The sequence below is a fragment of the Oncorhynchus mykiss genome, chromosome 2 (assembly GCF_013265735.2).
Source record: "Oncorhynchus mykiss isolate Arlee chromosome 2, USDA_OmykA_1.1, whole genome shotgun sequence".
In the NCBI taxonomy this organism is placed as follows: Eukaryota; Metazoa; Chordata; class Actinopteri; order Salmoniformes; family Salmonidae; genus Oncorhynchus; species Oncorhynchus mykiss.
In genome coordinates this window covers 87883830-87903243 of record NC_048566.1, presented here as the reverse complement: position 1 = coordinate 87903243, position 19414 = coordinate 87883830, and the positions used below count along the sequence as shown (strand labels likewise).

General features: G+C 41.4%; 1 protein-coding gene across 4 annotated transcripts in view; it reads left to right on the top strand.

Moving 5' to 3' along the window:
- The first annotated feature begins 2818 nt into the window (after positions 1-2818).
- Positions 2819-19414, top strand: part of LOC110498926 (homeodomain-interacting protein kinase 3) — a 41069-nt gene continuing 24473 nt past the window's right edge. For 2 of the 4 annotated variants that reach the window (XM_036958353.1, XM_021575654.2), the window contains exons 1-2: positions 2823-3018; positions 5324-6475. In XM_036958353.1, the coding sequence (XP_036814248.1) occupies positions 5784-6475 (692 nt within the window). In that variant the 5' untranslated portion in view covers positions 2823-3018; positions 5324-5783. Of the gene's footprint in view, positions 3192-5323; positions 6476-19414 lie in introns of all 4 variants that reach the window. The other 2 variants (XM_036958350.1, XM_036958341.1) reach the window with 2 other exon arrangements.

Genomic DNA, 19414 nt, shown 5'->3' with positions numbered 1-19414 from the left:
AATTTTGCCAGTTTATGAATTTCTACATTTAGCTATCATAGTTAATCCAGAGATTCTTACCTTTGCCTCGATTAGGCAGTCTCAGTAAGATCATCACGGCATTTGTAGTACTTCATGATAGCCACTTTAGCAGCTAATTAGCATTTCATTTTTGGAGGGTAAATACAGGCGAATATATTGATAAAGGTCACCTTGTCCGAGTGGGATTTACGTTATCAAAATGTCACGCCAGGGCAAGCATACACAGACCTTATTTTAAGTGTTTAAAAAGAAAACTATGTGGAAATATTAATGTTGGAAAAACTATTGGAACTATTTCCCTGTTTGACCGCTAGATTTTATAGGTATAATGACACTTCCACTGTGTGGCTCTATTCATTTTGAGTTACACATATCTAACAGCAGAGGGAAACAGAACACTTTCAATATTGGCCCAGACATTGGCTATGTTCAAGAGGATCAAAACCGCAATGTATGGGTAAATTGTGACTGACTGATGTACAAAAAATAATGAGTCTTTATTTATATATTTATTATATTAGTTAATCGGCAGTCATCTGGATGCTCTTGAACACGGCCATTAACTTCAAGTTACTGTGGGAAAATTAACACGTTTCGGAGACCTTCTGAGGGTCTTGGAGAGTTATTTCCCCTGGTGCTTCACACCTGTTAGTTACCACATCACTAGACAGCTACGACATAGTTATTCTACACTGGACCTTACTAATTATTTGACTAGGCAAGTCAGTTAAGAACAAATTCTTATTTTCAATGACAGCCTAGGAACAATGGGTTAACTGCCTTGTTCAGGGGCAGAACGACAGATTTTTCTTTACCTTGTCAGCTTGGGGATTTGATCTTGCAACCTTTCAGTCCAACTATCTAACCACTAGGCTACCTGCCACCCCTACAAGTGGCTGCTGCACTATATACAGACATGGGCACTTTAATCACTTTAATCACTATATACAATCACTGGCCACTTTAATAATGTTTACATGCTGCTTTACTCATCTCATATGTATATACTGTATTCTACTCTATTGTATTTTAGTCAATGCCACTCCGACATTGCTCGTACTAATATTTATATATATATTATTTCCATTATTTTACTTTCAGATTTGTGTGTATTGTGAATTGTTAGATACTACTGCACTGTTAGAGCTAGGAACACCAGCATTTTGCTACACCCACAATAACATCTGCTAAAAATGTGTATGTGACCAATATAATTTGATTTGATTTGATCAGATGAACACAGTTATTGTTTATTGCCAGTCGCATGCAGGTTTAGGCTGTCAATGCCCTGTCTAGTGTCTATCAATATTTATTTGTGAAAAGTATTTATTGCTGTCCTTTGGAAGCATAAAGACAAGGTCCTTATGCTTCCAAAACCGTACCGCAAGCGATGCGTTTTAATGTTCAGACCTGATCGTTAACAATATACCCCGACAGAACAATATCCCCTACAGAAGACGCCTTCATCCAATGACTTATGCCTTGAAAACACCTACAGCGTTTTTGCGCAAATGATACGCAGCATCATCTGGATATGTGTGCAACAAAAATTCAACTTTCACCTAACGCCTAGATCACACCGACATCGTTTTGCATTTTGGTACACCAGAAGTACATTAATTTCCAATGGAATGCTGCATTTGCCATGCAGCATTGGGGTGCAGAGGCAGTTTCAGTACGTTCTGTGTGGTGCATATGCTGGATTTATCGAACTTCTCCATCAAATTGTATGCATAGACAGCTTGACATAAATAGTAGCAGATGGTGAATGTGTAACTGTTTTGCACACATATGCTGCATACCATTTTGTGTAATGATGCTGTAGGTGTGATCAAGGCATCTGCTACCATTTCAGTCAAGCCATCTATGCATACAATGTGATAAATCCAATGTATGCACCACACAGAATGCACAGCAACTGCCTCTACAAAACAATGCTGCAAGGCAAATGCAGTGTTCCATCGGAAATTAATGTACTTCTGGTGTACCAAAACGCAACCGCGCTGTCGGTGTATTCGAGACGTTATGTGTAATGTATTGTAACACCTTGATCACACCGATAGTGTTTTGCGCAAAATAGTATGCAGCATCATCTGGATATGTGTGCAACAAATGTTCAACATTCACCTTCTGCTACTATTTCTGTCAAGCCATCTACACATACAGTTTGACGCATACGTTCGATAAATACAACGTTTGTACCACACAGAACGCACTGCAACTGCCTCTGGCAATGCTGCAAGGCAAACGCAGCGTTTCATTGGAAAATAATGTAATTCTGGGGTACCAAAATGCCTTCCCTGTTGGTGTGATTGAAGCGTAATGAGAGTCATGATCAAAGGCTAGCTTGCAGGCAGCTCTTAATTTGAAAAAAATTGTGTACATTTTAGAATTGCCCAGAATATAAAATGAATTGTTATGGATAGAATGCAGTCCTTATCAATTGTGTTTAAAAACGGATTCTATTTATATTTTATGTGGTGGGGTCACCCCCATGACATTGAAAATACATTTGATAGAATTGCATTAATTGCATTAGAGTTCAATTAAGGATATTGGTGGTAAATTAAAATCATTTTTAAATTGGTACTATAATTGGATTGCTGTAACTGATCACATGAGGCTATGGGGAATGTCCACATTTGCACAAATCTGTCATAGTTTTTTGTTTTTACCTTTAATAAATGTTAATTGTTGTAGTTTAAATGTAGTTTTGATGTCAAGCACATTTCTCAAAAATCAGCTCATGGTGAGTCGATTTCTCTGCTCTTGTTCCATGACTCTCAAACATTCCACACGCAACAGGGGTGGGGAGGGACTCAGCAACAACGAGCAAAGTGCTGGAACAGTGCGGTCTCTGGAACAACTGGTCCCCACAAAGGTTAGAAATATGGGTTTCGTGGCCCTTGAAACGAAAACAAGAGCCATTTTTCCCCGAAACTGGCAGTTGTTAACTACGCAGTGGACGAAGACTGGTTTCATTTAATGGTGTAATACGTGAGTTATTTGGAGTTTAACATGTGGGAGATGGTGGGTTTATCGAGATCCTCGTTGTCTAAGAGAACAAGATGGCAGCATTGCAGGCAAACCGAGCATGGTGTGGGTACTTGTTAACTCGTTAGCATGTTCAGAGAAGCCCTGGATTCTGTCATTTACTATTGTTTATAAAGGTATGTGCGCTACAATAATATCTAGCCCAACTTATATTTTTATGCATTTCGTCGGTAGTTAAATATCTAGCAAATCGTTCGTTTCACGTTAGCTAGCAAATATGTCAAGCTAGCTAACGTTAGCAAAAAGTTTGTTCGTCAGCCTGGGTTGACTTTTTGATTCGTCCTTTGGTTTGTAACTACATTTCGTACATTTTTTGAGGGGGGGGGGGGGGGGTTAGCTAATTATTGCCATCTCCATTCTCCTACCCATACTGTACATAGTTTAGTTAGCGAGCTAATCTTTAATTCAGATACCAATCTTGGCTGTTTAGCAAACGTTAGCTAGCTAATGTTACAACTTCAATTTACTAGCTACAACTTCAATTTACAAGCTAACTGGTTAGCCAACGTTCATGTTTAATAGCTAGCTACATTTTGTGGACTAGCCGCATACCAAATATACTGTGACAGTACTGCACACTATCAGTGAGGGGGGGGGCGTTTAATCCCATGTCCTCCCTATAGCTAGCTATACATGGCTGACAAGCTAACATTAAACGCTTAGCTAGCTAACGTTACATTCACCAGCCAGATATCTTATAATCATATTTTATAACTCGGTCATATAGCTAGATAAAATATTCGCTGCATAATATACATACTAGTGGATTTCTGCCTTAACACTACTAGTTTAGTTACTTTCTTGTAGTCAGGTGTTTTATCAATCACCCATACCCCTCAGTCTACTCTGCAACTCACCCATTTGTTGATGATTTACACGTGGCCTTTTATAGCAGGCAGCCTTCTAATCCAGAAATGGTGAGGAGGAGTGTAATTCAATACTGGGCTAGGGTCTCCTACCATTGCTGGGGTGTGGTGTAGGGACAGCAGGCATTGCAGCTGGCTCTGTTTTGGTACTTAGTGTGGTAGCTACTAAGTGTCTGACAAGCATATGAAAATAATGATAAAGAAAGGGGGAACCCCGGAGTGTGAACTTTTTTTTTAATGGGGGTTTTGTTTTGCACAGTTCCTTTCGGCATCGGCAGGATGACATGCTTTAGTTAAATGTGTTATACAACTAGCCATGTTTTATATTTTGTTTTCAATATTACTTCAATTAGGAACTGAAGTAATGTAGATCCTTTTGATACAGAAGACACCCATTAGCCTGTCTGAACTTGGCATATTTGTACCCTAAGGTGTAACTAGTTTGTCTGGCTGATGTGACTCACAGCGAGGGAGTTGTAAGTGCAGTACTTGCACAGAAGTGTGCTCCTGAATGTGGTACTTTTTGTTTGATTCTATCAATGTTTTTTTTTCCCCTTGGGGTTGAGACCTCCAGTCATTTGGATTTGAAAATCCAGTTATATTGGCTGGGGCTTTGTGTTTTTCCATGTGGGCGTTTGAGTGGGAAAGACACAGGATAAACAATCAGTAAAAAACCATCCCCTTCATTATTGGTGCATCGTGCCTATATCAAAATAGCCTTTTCATACATGCCAGGAGGACTTTGAGTTAGGTGTTAGTAACTCTAGTTGTAACTAGTGTCATGTCAGCATAAAACCTTCCCATACTTTGAAGCAAACACTAACTATAATCAGCAGCACAGCTAAACCTGTCATGTTTCCCAACTTTGCTGGTACTCCAACAGAGACTATAGAGGCAAGCTTACATTTTAAACAGTTTATGCTGAATGCTTATCTTTTGACGTACAAGCAGATGGTCTGTCTCTGTTTGCCTGTGGTCTATAGTGTCACAGTTTGCTGGTTGAATAAAGCTGCTCTTATCTGCTGTAGTTACCTTTTTGCTTTCTCTGCTTTTCCTGCCTGAGTGACAGGCAGCATAGCTCGCCCACAGAGTTATGCGATCCCCCTCATTACGTTTAGTTTTGAGTTTTTTGCTGAATGCCACAGTATAGCTTGCTATTGAACAAATAGCATGCCTGCCTTTCCCCCAATTTCTATCTGATCTAACTGAAATGTTTGCGTGCATCCTCATTAACATGCTTTGTTATCCTTCTCAATACAACTTCCACCAATCACCCACATAACAACAACGTGTCTGGCTAAATTGCATTTAACTCCCTAAAGATGAATTTACAGAAATGAAGTAGTTCAAGTAAACTAATCATTCCCCTTTCTCTCTTACAGGTATGACCTCACACGTTTTGGTCTACCCACCACATGTTTATCAAACCCAAACAAGTGCCTTTTGCAGTGTGAAGAAACCCACAGTTGAGCTCAATCACTGTGTTTTTCATAGGAGGACCCTGCAGACCTATATAATTGGAGTAAACCTTGGCATTGCTAAGCCTACCAATATCCTCCTTTCAATTATCTTTGCCGGCAGCTACATCCCTGAAAGAAGTACACAGGGAGTTGCTCCAAAAAACGACCCCCTCCCCCCCCTGTCAAGGCAAGGGTCCAGAGAAGCTGAGGCTGCAGGGGGACAGCAGTGTAGGTGCAGTCACCCTGGGTTTCGGGGACTGTGGCTAGAGAAGCAACAGTGAACAAGGTGAAGGAGGTAGTTCAAACCTCCTGTGCTCTAATTGGACAGCTTCCTGCGATGTGGGCTGAACTGTAAGGGTGAGTGGAGAACAGTGGGAAAGCCATGCAGATAGTGGAGGACATTTCCATGATACCTGCCATGTTGCAAACTAATGTAGGGAACAAGAACACCATGGGGGGAGTGTCCCCCAAACAGAATGTTGGTGGGACTGGGGCTCGTAATGCGGCAGGGGATGGGGACTACCAGTTGGTGCAGCACGAGGTCTTGTGCTCCATGAAGAACACTTATGAGGTGCTGGAGTTCCTAGGTCGTGGCACCTTCGGACAGGTGGTGAAGTGTTGGAAGCGAGGCACAGGGGAGGTTGTGGCTATCAAGATCTTGAAGAACCACCCATCGTATGCAAGGCAGGGCCAGATTGAGGTGGGCATCCTTGCCCGTCTGAGTGGGGAGAACGCTGATGAGCACAACCTGGTGCGGGCATTCGAGTGCTTCCAGCACCGCAGCCACACTTGCCTGGTGTTTGAAATGCTGGAGCAAAACCTCTATGACTTTCTCAAGCAGAACAAGTTTAGCCCGCTGCCATTGAAGGTGATCAGACCGGTCTTACAGCAGGTGGCCACTGCGCTGAAGAAGCTCAAGAGCTTGGGCCTGATCCACGCTGACCTGAAGCCGGAGAACATTATGCTGGTGGACCCGGTGCGACAGCCTTACCGGGTGAAAGTGATCGACTTTGGCTCGGCCAGCCACGTGTCCAAAGCCGTGTGCTCCACGTACCTGCAGTCACGCTACTACAGGTAGGTCGGGCCTGCCCCTTAACTAATAGGGTCTTGTTCATGCCTTTATCTTGCTAGAAACACGTTTTAAAAGTTAACAGAATTCAGGACAACCCCAGTAAGGCTACTAAGTAAGCACTAACCAGTTTGAGATACAGGGGCAGCATTTCACAAGGGTTAGCATCTTTTCCAGATCTTTAAGGTATTTAGGCTATTATGTTATGTAATGTGAACAAATGGCCCTGTAATAATCTACAGGTTTTTGAGGGAGCTTGACCGCATGCAAACACTTCTTCTGCACTGCCTCTGTTAACCATCAGTCACACCCAAATGAGCCTGGATTACGTAACCTGCTGAAGGAACAGAAATGGTTACGTGCACGAGAATGCCTTATGTCTTGCATGTTTCTGGATGAGACAAATGGAACATTCTCAGGAAGTATAAGCCTTTTTGTCACTACCCTATGTATACACAGGCATAAGCTTCCACTTGAACAATTATGTGAAATGTTTAACCAGTGTTGCATAACATACAGCCGTGAGTGACCACTTCCGTGTTATGGTGTAGAGCTTCTCAGAAACTGTCCTGGTCTGAGGTGCTTACAAGACCAGTTTCCTCTCATGCAAATATTTTAGATATTAAGGATTCTTTCTAGGCGCACTGGTGCTCCTAAATTACATTTACAGGTGGCACAGTAAAGTATTTAGGAACAAATGCAAGTAAAATGGTCGCACTACACAGCCCTGGCAGCCAAGGCTGCATGTAGCCAGAGAGGTCAGTCAGGCGGGGGCATGAATGTTGCGTGTAAATGTGCATTTAGAGACCGGAAATCAGGTGTTCGGACATTCCTCTGTTTAGTGTACAGCACATGGCACCCAGAAGTGTTTTTAGAACTCTGTATGCTTCATGGTATTGGGAACAACATCCACGTGTCTTTAAAAAAAAAAAAAAAAAATATTTCACCTTTATTTAACCAGGTAGGCAAGTTGAGAACAAGTTCTCATTTACAATTGCGACCTGGCCAAGATAAAGCAAAGCGGTTCGACACATACGACACAGTTACACATGAAGTAAAACAAACATACAGTCAATAATACAGTATAAACAAGTCTATATACGATGTGAGCAAATGAGGTGAGATAAGGGAGGTAAAGGCAAAAAAAGGCCATGGTGGCAAAGTAAATACAATATAGCAAGTAAAACGCTGGAATGGTAGATTTGCAGTGGAAGAATGTGCAAAGTAGAAATAAAAATAATGGGGTGCAAAGGAGCAAAATAAATAAAATAAATACAGTAGGGAAAGAGGTAGTTGTTTGGGCTAAATTATAGGTGGGCTATGTACAGGTGCAGTAATCTGTGAGCTGCTCTGACATCTGGTGCTTAAAGCTAGTGAGGGAGATAAGTGTTTCCAGTTTCAGAGATTTTTGTAGTTCGTTCCAGTCATTGGCAGCAGAGAACTGGAAGGAGATGCGGCCAAAGAAAGAATTGGTTTTGGGGGTGACCAGAGAGATATACCTGCTGGAGCGCGTAATACAGGTGGGTGATGCTATGGTGACAATTTATAATATAATAATTTATCAATCCTACAAGCAATACAAAAATCTTACTATTGTGGGAGATTATAACAGTTTTAAATACCTCAATGGGCTGTAAAGGAAATCAAACTATCACTTAAGGAAATCACGAATGTCATGGATATACAGTTTAAGTCGGAAGTTTACATACACTTAGGTTGGAGTCATTAAAACACGTTTTTCAAACACTCCACAAATTTCTTGTTAACCAACTTGACAAAACTATAGTTTGTTAAGTCATCTACTTTGTGCATGACACAAGTATTTTTTTCCAGCAATTGTTTACAGACAGATTATTTCACTCATAATTAACTGTATCACAATTCTAGTGGGTCAGAAGTTTACATACACTAAGTTGACTGTGCCTTTAAACAGCTTGGAAAATTCCATAAAATGATGTCATGGCTTTAGAAGCTTCTGATAGGCTAATTGACATAATTTGAGTCAATTGGAGGTGTGCCTGTGGATGTATTTCAAGGCCTACCTTCAAACTCATTGCCTGTTTGCTTGACATCATGGGAAAATCAAAAGAAATCAGCCAAGACCTCTGGAAAAAATTGTAGACCTTCACAAGTAAATTTCCAAACGCCTGAAGATATCACGTTCATCTGTACAAACAGTAGTACGCAAGTATAAACACCATTGGACCACACAGCCGTCATACCACTCAAGAAGGAGACGTGTTCTGTCTCCTAGAGATGAATATACTTTGGTGCAAAAAGTGCTGATCAACAGCAAAGAACCTTGTGAAGATGCAGTAGAAAACGGGTACAAAAGTATCTATATCCACAGTAAAACGAGTCATATATCGACATAACCTGAAAGGCCGTTCAGCAAGGAAGAAGCCACTTCTCTAAAACCCCCATTAAAAAAGCCAGACTACGGTTTGAAACTGCACGTGGGGACAAAGATCATACTTTTTGTAGAAATTTCTCTGGTCTGATGAAACAAAAATAGAACCGATTGGCCTTAATGACCATCGTTATGTTTGGAGGAAAAAGGGGAAGGCATGCAAGCCGAAGAACACCATCCCAACCGTGAAGCACGGGGGTTGCAGCATCATGTTGTGGGGATGCTTTGCTGCAGGGGGGACTGGTGCACTTCACAAAATAGTTGGCATCATGAGGAAAGGAGAAGTATGTGTACAGTCGTGGCCAAAAGTTTTGAGAATTACACATGAATTTTCACAAAGTTTGCTGCTTCACTGTCTTTAGATATTTGTCAGATGTTACTATGGAATACTGACATATATTTACAAGCATTTCCTAAGTGTCAAAGGCTTTTATTGACAATTACATGAAGTTGATGCAAAGAGTCAATATGTGCAGTGTTGACCCTTCTTTTTCAAGACCTCTGCAATCTGCCCTGGCATGCTGTCAGTTAACTTCTGGGCCACACATGGTGGCAGCCCATTCTTGCATAATCGATGCTTGGAGTTTGTCAGAATTTGTCAAGAGTTTTTGTTTGTCCACCCGTCTCTTGAGGATTGACCACAAGTTCTCAATGGGATTAAGGTCTGGGGAGTTTCCTGGCCATGGACTCAAAATATCGATGTTTTGTTCCCCGAGCCACTTAGTTATCACTTTTGCCTTATGGCAAGGTGCTCCATCATGCTGTAAAGGCATTGTTCTTCACCAAACTGTTCCCGGATGGTTGGGAGTAGTTGCCCTAAAAGGATGTGTTGGTACCATTCTTTATTTATGGTTGTGTTCTTAGGCAAAATTTTGAGTGAGCCCACTCCCTTGGCTGAGAAACAACCCCACACATGAATGGTCTCAGCGTGCTTTACTGTTTGCATGACACAGGACTGATGGTAGTGCTCACCTTGTCTTCTACGGACAAGCTTTTTTCCAGATGCCCCAAACAATCGGGAAAGGGGATTCATCAGGAAATCAGATTTCATTTTACGCAGAGTTGGGGTATATGTAACAGTTTGGGCAGCCTGGCTCATTGCGAACTAATTTGCCAGAATTTTGCGTAATTATGACATGACATTTGAAGGTTGCACAATGTAACAAGAATATTTAGACTTAGAGATGCCGCCCGTTAGATAAAATACGGAACGGTTCCGTATTTCACTGAAAGAATAAACGTTTTGTTTTCGAAATTATAGTTTCCGGATTCGACCATATTAATGACCAAAGGCTCGTACTTCTGTGTGTTATTATGTTAAAATTAAGTCTATGATTTGATATTTGATAGAGCAGTCTGACTGAGCGATGGTAGGCAGCAGCATGCTTGTAAGCATTCATTCAAACAGCACTTTTGTGCATTTTGCCAGCAGCTCTTTGCAAGCACAGCGCTGTTTATGACTTCAAGCCTATCAGCCTGATGGCAGGTGTAACCGATGTGAAATGGCTAGCTAGTTAGCGGGGTGCGCGCTAATAGCGTTTCACTCGCTCTGAGATTTGGAGTAGTTATTCCCCTTGCAGAGGGGAGTGGAGTGATGGGTAATGCTGCTTCGAGTGTGGCTGTTGTTGATGTGTTCCTGGTTCGAGCCCAGGGAGGAGCGAGGAGAGGGACGGAAGCTATACTGTTACACTGGCAGTACTACACCTGCATTGCTTGCTGTTTGGCGTTTTAGGCTGGGTTTCTGTACAGCACTTTGAGGTATCAGCTGATGTACGAAAGGCTATATAAATACATTTGATTTGAATACTAAAGTGCCTATTAGAACATTCAATCGACAAAGGTTAATGAAATACAAATGGTGTAGAGAGAAATAGTCCTATAAATACTATAACTACAACCTAAAACCTCTTACCTGGGAATATTGAAGTCTCATGTTAAAAGGAACCACCAACTTCCATATGTTCTCATGTTCTGAGCAAGGAAGTCAAACTTGAGCTTTTTTACATGTCACATATTGCACTTTTACTTCCCCAACACTTTGTTGTTGCATTATTTAAACCAAATTGAACATGTGTCATTATTTATTTGAGGCTAAATTGATTTTATTGAGGTACTATATTAAGTTAAAATAAGTGTTCATTCAGTATTGTTGTAATTGTCATTATTACAAATAAATTGTAAAACATCAGCAGATTAACCTGTCTGGGAACGGAACCCCGTTCAGCTAGCGGAACCCCTCGCCAACAGCCAATGAAATTGCAGGGCGCCAAATTCAATCAACAGAAATCTCATAAATCAAATTTCTCAAACACACGAGTATTAGGCACCATTTTAAAGATTAAATTATCGTTAATCCAGCCACAGTGTCTGATTTCAAAAAGGCTTTACAGCGAAAGCTCCACAAACGATTGTTAGGTCACCACCAAGTCACAGAAAAACACAGCCATTTTTCCAGCCAAAGAGAGGAGTCTCAAAAAGCAGAAATATAGATAGAATTCATCACTAACCTTTGATAATCTTCGTCAGATGACACTCATAGGACTTCATGTTACAAAACATGTATGTTTTGTTCGATAAAGTGAATATTTATATCCAAAAATCAAATTTTACATTGGCGTTATGTTCAGTAGTTCCAAAACATGCAGTGATTTTGCAGAGAGCCACATCAATTCACAGAAATACTCATAATAAACATTGATAATAGATACAACTATTATACATGGAACTTTAGATAAACTTCTCCTTAATGCAACCGCTGTGTCAGATTTCAATTTTTTTTAACGGAAAAAGCAAAACGTGCAGTAATCTGCGTACGGCGCTCAGACACACAAACAAGCCATGCAGATACCCGCCATGTTGTGGAGTCATCAGAAGTCAGAAATAGCATTATAAATATTCACTTTGATCATCTTCATTCACTCCCAGGAATCCCAGTTCTACAATAAATGTTTGTTTTGTTCGATAAAGTCCATCATTTATGTCCAAAATACCTCCTTTTTGTTCTCGCGTTTAGTACACAAATCCAAACTCAGGAGGCGCGGGCAAGTCCAGGCGAAAGTTCAGACGTAAAGTCATATTGCAGTTCGTAGAAACATGTCAAGCGAAGTATAGAATCAATCTTTAGGATGTTTTTATCATAAATCTTCAATAATGTTTCAACCGAACAGTTCCTTTGTCTGTAGAAATGCAATGGAATGCAGCTAACTCTCATCGGAGCGAGCGAGACTGAGCTCATGGTACTCTGCCAGACACCTGACTCAATCAGCTCTCAATCCCCCCTCCTTCACAGTAGAAGTCTCAAACAAGGTTCTATTGACTGTTGACATCCATTGGAAGCTTTAGGAAGTGCATATGACCCCATAGACACTGTATATTCGATAGGCAATGACTTAAAAAACTACAAACCTCAGATTTCCCACTTCCTGGTTGGATTTTTCTCAGTTTTTTGCCTGCCATATGAGTTCTGTTATACTCTGACAGTGTGTTTTCTATCCAAATCTGCTAATTATATGCCTATTCTAGCTTTTAGGCCTGAGTAGCAGGCAGTTTACTCTTGGCACCTTATTCATCCAAGCTACTCAATACTGCCCCCCAGTCCCAAAGAAGTTGAGGCAGGCAAACTTAAATCAGTTTTACCAAATTTTTACCAGCATGTCACATGTGCAACTAGGGGGGGGGGGAATCCTAGACCTCCTTTACTCCACACACACCGATGAATACAAAGCTCTCCCCCGCCCTCCATTTGGCAAATCCGAACTTAATTCAATTTTCCTGATTGCTGCTTACAAGCAAAAACTAAAGCAGGACGTACCAGTGACTCGCTCAATAAGGAAGTGGTCAGATGACATGGATGCTACACTACAGCACTGTTTTGTTAGCACAGACTGAAATATGTTCCGGGATTCATCCAATGGTATTGAGGAATACACCACCTCAGTCATCGGCTTCATCAATAAAAGTGCATCGATGACGTCGTCCCCACAGTGACACTACGTACATATCCCAACCAGAAGCCATGGATTACAGGCAACATCTGCATCGAGCTAAAGGCTAGAACTGCCGCTTTCAAGGAGCGGGAGACTAATCCTGCCGCTTATAAGGAATCCCTTTTGCCCTCAGATGAACCATCAAACAAGCAAAGCGTCAATACAGAATTAAGATTTCATCCTACTACACCGGATGTGACAGGGCTTGAAAACTATTACGGACTACATAGGGAAACCCAGACGCGAGCCTACCAGATGAGCTAAATGCCTTTTATGCTCGCTTCGAGGCAAGCAACACTGAAGCATGGATGTAAGCACCAGCTGTTCTGGATGACTGTGTGATAACGCTCTCGGTAGCTGATGTGAGCAAGACCTTTAACCTTTTGCGACTAGGGGGCAGTATTTTCATTTTTGGAAAAATAACATTCCCGTAGTAAACGGAAGATTTTGTCAGGACAAGATGCTAGAATATGCATATAATTGACAGCTTAGGATAGAAAACACAAAAGTTTCCAAAACTGTAAAAAATATTGTCTGAGTATAACAGAACTGATATTGCAGGTGAAAGCCTGAGAAAAATCCAATCCGGAAGTGACTCATGTTTTGAATGCCCTGCGTTCCGATGCGTCCCTATTGAGCAGTGAATGGGCTATCAACCAGATTACTTTTTCTCCGTATTCCCCAAGGTGTCTACAGCATTGTGACGTAGTTTTACGCATTTATGTTGAAGAATACCCATACTACATTGCGCAAGTGGTCACCTGATGGCTCTCATAAAATACAGAGGTAGCCATTATTCCAATCGGTCCTACTGAAAAACCAATTGTCCCGGTGGATATATTATCGAATAGATATTTGAAAAACACCTTGAGGATTGATTATAAACAGCGTTTGCCATGTTTCTGTCGATTATTATGGAGCTTATTTGGAATATTTTTCGGTGTTTTCGTGACTGCAATTTCCGGGCGATTTCTCAGCCAAACGTGAAGAGCAAACGGAGCTATTTCGCCAACAAAAATATTATTTTGGAAAAAAGGAACATTGGCTATCTACCTGGGAGTCTCGTGAGTGAAAACATCCGAAGCTCATCAAAGGTAAATAATTTAATTGGATTGCTTTTCTGATTTCCGTGACCAAGTTACCTGCTGCTAGCTGGACAAAATGCTATGCTAGGCTATCGATAAACTTACACATATGCTTGTCTAGCTTTGGCTCTAAAGCAAATTTTGAAAATCTGAGATGATGGTGATTAACAAAAGGCTAAGCTGTGTCTCAATATATTTTACTTGTGATTTTCATGAATAGGAATATTTTCTAGGAATATTTATGTCCGTTGCGTTATGCTAATTAGTGTCAGTCGATGATTACGCTCCCGGACACGGGATGGGGAGTCACTAGAGGTTAAACAGGTCGACATTCACAAAGCCGCTGGGCCAGACGGATTACCAGGATGTGTACTCAAAGCATGTGCGCACCAACTGGGAAGTGTCTTCACTGACATTTTCAACCTCTCCCTGACCAAGTCTGTAATACCTACATGTTTCAAGCAGACCATCATAGTCCCTGTGCCCAGGGAAGCGAAGGTAACCTGCCTAAATGATTACCGCCCCGTGGCACTCATGTCGGTAGCCATGAAGTGCTTTGAAAGGCTGGTCATGGCTCACATCAACAGCATCCTCCCGGACACCCTAGACCCACTCCAATTTGCGTAACGCCCCAACAGATCCACAGATGACGCAATCTAAATGGTACTACACACTGCCCTTTCCCACCTGGACAAAAGGAACACCTATGTGAAAATGCTATTCATTGATTACAGCTCAGCATTCAACACCAAAGTGCCCTCAAAGCTCATCAGTAAGCCAAGGACCCTGGCACTAAACACCTCCCTCTGCAACTGTATCCTGGACTTCCTGACGGGCTGCCCCCAGCTGGTAAGGGTAGGCAACAACACATCTGCCACGCTGATCCTCAACACTGGGGCCCCTCAGGGGTGTGTACTTAGTCCCCTCCTGTATTCCCTGTTCACCCACGACTGCGTGGCCAAACACGACTCCAACGCCACCATTAAGTTTGCTGACGACACAACAGTGGTAGGCCTGATCACCGACAATGATGAGATGGCCTATAGGGAGGTCAGAGACCTGGCAGTGTGGTGCCAGGACAACAACCTCTCCCTCAATGTGAGCAAGACAAAAGAGCTGATCGTGGACTGCAGGAATAGGTGGGCCGAACAGGCCCCTCATCGATTGGGTTGTAGTGGAGCAGATTGAGAGCTTCAAGTTTCTTGGCATCCACATCACCAACGAACTATCATGGTCCGAACATACCAAGATGGTTGTGAAGAGGGTGCGACAAAACCTTTTCCCTCTCAGGAGACTGAAAAGATTTGGCATGGGGCCCCCAGATCCTCAAAAGGTTCTACAGCTACACCCTTGAGAGCATCCTGACCGGTTGCATCACCGTCTTGTATGGCAACTGCTCGGCATCTGACTGTAAGGCGCTACAGAGGGTAGTGCAAACGGCCCAGTACATCACTGGGGCCAAGCTTCCTGCCATCCAGGACCTATATACTAGGTGGTGTCAGAGGAAGGCCCATAATATTGTCAGAGACTCCAGTCACCCGAGTTATTGACTGTTTTCTCTTCTACCACACTGCAAGCGGTACTGGAGTGCCAAGTCTATGACCAAAAGGCTCCTCAACAGCTTCTACCCCAAGCCATTAGACTGCTAAAAATGGCCACCGGACAATTTACATTGACCCCCCCTCCTCTTGTACATTTGTACACTGCTGCTTCTCACTGTTTGCTTGTTACCTATGCATAGTCACTTCGCCCCCACTTACATGTACAGTTTACCTCAGATAGCCTGTACCCCTGCACACTGACTCGTTACCGATACCCCTTGTATATAGCCTCGTTATTCTTATTGTGTTACTTTTTATTTTAGCCTACTTGGTAAATATTTTCTTCTTGAACTGCACCATTGGTTAAGGGCTTGTAAGCATTTCGCGGTAAAGTCTGCACTTGTTTTATTCGGCGCATGTGGCAAAGTTTGATTTGATTTTAGGTTTAACTTCAAGAAAATTATTAAGAAATGTAGCCAGTTCTTTCTATGACAATCATTAGAAATATGATGGCCATGCATAATTTTTGCAATAAAGACTGCAATTTCATTGTAAGCAATAGAAAATGCAAGTTTAATGGTTTTAAATGCAGGCTTATATGGTCTGTTTTGGAAATGTAGATTTTTTTTTTCAACTCTAAAGTGACCTCTGTAAGAGGGAGAGGTTGAAACGGAGGGTGTTTCATGAGGGATTTTACCTCTTTCATGGTGTTTCTTATTGGTGACTAAAGCTTTTATCTACTAGGCCTAAATGTAGTCAAACTGCTTTGTGAATCCAATCAAGTGTGCAGCCCATGACTATTACTGTTGGATTAGATCAGAAATGTGTTGTGACATGTATTTTAGGCCTTATTGTTTTATAGGTTTTACATGTAAAGTGATTTTTCTGAAGAACCATACTTTGCCTAAAAGCTCTGTTTTTTCAAAGTCACTACCCTGACTTTTGTCTCTACTCTCAATTGTTGTTCCTGCTGTGTACAGGCTGCTTCACTTCGCCTGCCGTAAAGCTTACCTATATTCCTGGCATGTTTCTAAACTTATGGTAACCCCGGTTCTGACATCAATGATTGTTAATCCAAGGACTGCAGGAAAATCCTGGTTTTAAGAGCTTGGCTGGCTGGGCTGATGGGACAGTGGATGAGCAGTGCTCTCTCAGCTGGAACAGAAAACAATATTCCAATTTTTGCGTCAAAGGCTTACCCATGCTAAATGTGTTTTTAGTATGGCTTAGAGCACATCTCAACCAATCACAATGCTTTTTTTGACCAACCCGTTGTAGAATTTCTCCCTTTAAATGTGGTCAATACCATAAACACACAGACACGATCAAGAACAATTATTAGAGGGAAAACACAGGAACAGTTTTCCTAAAGTAAATTATTTTCTAGCTGACGTCCTGGTGACTTGTTTTTTAAACAAAAAAAGTAAAACTTCCCAGTTGTATCTATTGTATCTATCTTTTGTTGTTGCATTAGTAAAGCCATAAGGGTGGCATATATTTCAAAATATATAGTGTGAACGGCCCAGTACATCAAGGTATAAAATTATTAGATTTTAAAATCTATTTTTGGGCTTAGTTGTGGTCAATTTGCAGTGTACAAATGTATTATTTATCTTCCAACCATCTACTGTAGTTGCCTACCCTTGTTATTGATTGCCCTCAGTTTGTTAGATTGACCACGGTGGAGATCCTAGTGAAGAGCGGGCTTTATTCATAGTCATGCTCGTATGCTGGGTTGTCATGACAAAGCACACTTTGGTAGGGTATTTACAAAGTAATGCCCTTACGAAGATGACCTGTGTTCTCCTTTCTCCAACATTTTAAAGCTAGATTTATATTGCCAAGTTTGAACGACAGTTCCAGCATCCATCCGACGCACGGTCACACTGCTCCTAACTCTAATTCACATATGAGACCATACCTGTTAGATGTTAACTAGCTTACAGGTTTGCACTCTCCTTTCCTTTCTTCAACTATGGTTTGAGGTACATTACAGTTTGGATGAAGGAGTGTGTAAGAGATGAAGCATGATCCACTGCTGCTAGAAATAGCCCTCTGGTGTTGGACAGTGTTGTCTGACTCCCGTAGATGGTGAGCTGCTGGCAGGGGCCTCAGTAAAACATGCCAGAAGTTTATCCCTGTGAGGTCACTGTCTCTTCTGGCTGATTTCAGATCAGTTTCTAGATTAAAAGATATGTTCCAGGCCACACTTCTTTTTTTTGTGTGGGTGTTTTTGTTCTCTTAAAAGTAGAATAATTTGCCTGTCACCTGACCTTTGAGGAATTTAGTCACTGGGTGTGTTTTCACTGCCCTGCTTTTCAGGTTTGGATGTTCTTTGGGCATGTGTGCTCTTGATCAGTTCCCACATGTAGTGAAAGTTCTTATGAGAAAATAAAATGTAACCCATTGAGATGGGAGAAAATGGAAACAATTGCATAAAAATATGGATACATTTCCTAATTTAGGTCTAATCATGAACACTGGTAACATGTACATATTTTCAAACTATATATTTGTATGAGCTGATCAGTCTTCTCCTTGTATGAGCTGAAAGTTTAGAGGGACGGCCAGGTCTTGGTAGATTTTCAGTGGTCTGATACTCCTACCATTTCAATATTATCGCTTGCACAGTGCTCCTTGGGATGTTTAAAGCTTGGGAAATCTTTTTGTATCCAAATCCGGCTTTAAACTTCTTCACAACAGTATCTCGGACCTGCCTGGTGTGTTCCTTGTTCTTCATGATGCTCTCTGCGCTTTTGACGGACCTCTGAGACTATCACAGTGCAGGTGCATTTATACGGAGACTTGATTACACACAGGTGGATTGTATTTATCATCATTAGTCATTTAGGTCAACATTGGATCGTTCAGAGATCCTCACTGAACTTCTGGAGAGAGTTTGCTGCACTGAAAGTAAAGGGGCTGAATAATTTTGCACGTCCAATTTTTCAGTTTTTGATTTGTTGAAAAAGTTTGAAATATCCAATAAATGTCGTTCCACTTCATGATTGTGTCCCACTTGTTGTTGATTCTTCACAAAAAAATAGTTTTATATCTTTATGTTTGAAGGTCTCAAAGTTCAAGGGGACCGAATACTTTCGCAAGGTATAAAATGATTATATTTGAACATCTATTTTTGGGCTTAGTTGTGGTCAATTTGCAGTGTACAAATGTATTATAATTATCTTCGAACCATCTACTGTAGTTGCCTACGCTTGCAGTAGGAACATTATAATGTCATATTTACAGATATCCTAAAGGTAATGCAGGGTTTGCTCATCAGTTAACCATTCTCTTGTGAGATTTAAGTTTTGAATTGTGTGGTTTGGATTTGGGTTAGGTGTGGTGTTTTTAGCGTACATTCCCTTTTGGATGTAGCGGTGGTTGCCTGTGTTCCTCCTGAGGTGCTTATTCCTATAATGCCTCAGAGTAAATGGAGCACTGTACTCTTTGAATAATTCAGCCGGCAGCTCAGGTGTGTGTGTTGATTAGGTTTCCTGGACAAGAGGAGAGGTCTGGAGTTACACAGCCCAAAAGTTTCCCTCCATGCAAGGATCTAAAGCAGCAGGCTATAACAGGCATCGTAGTGTACGTTCTGTTAAATTCAGGCGAGTAGGTTTTCTCTTTTTTTTTTTGTAGTGCATGGTGCTTGTAACTCCGGGGCAGTAGGTTTGATTGCTGGGACCACCCATAAAATAGGCACGCATGACTAAGGCTGTGTCTACACTTGACAGTTCATGCAGCTTTTGTATTCTGAACACATCATGCATCTACAGTATTCAGAGCCCCTCTTTCCACATTTTGTTACTTTACAGCCTTGTTCTACAACTGATTAAGTGTCCCCCCCTATCTAAATACAATACCTCATAATGACAAAGCAAAATCAGGTTTTATATAAATTGTTTTTCATTTTTATATAATA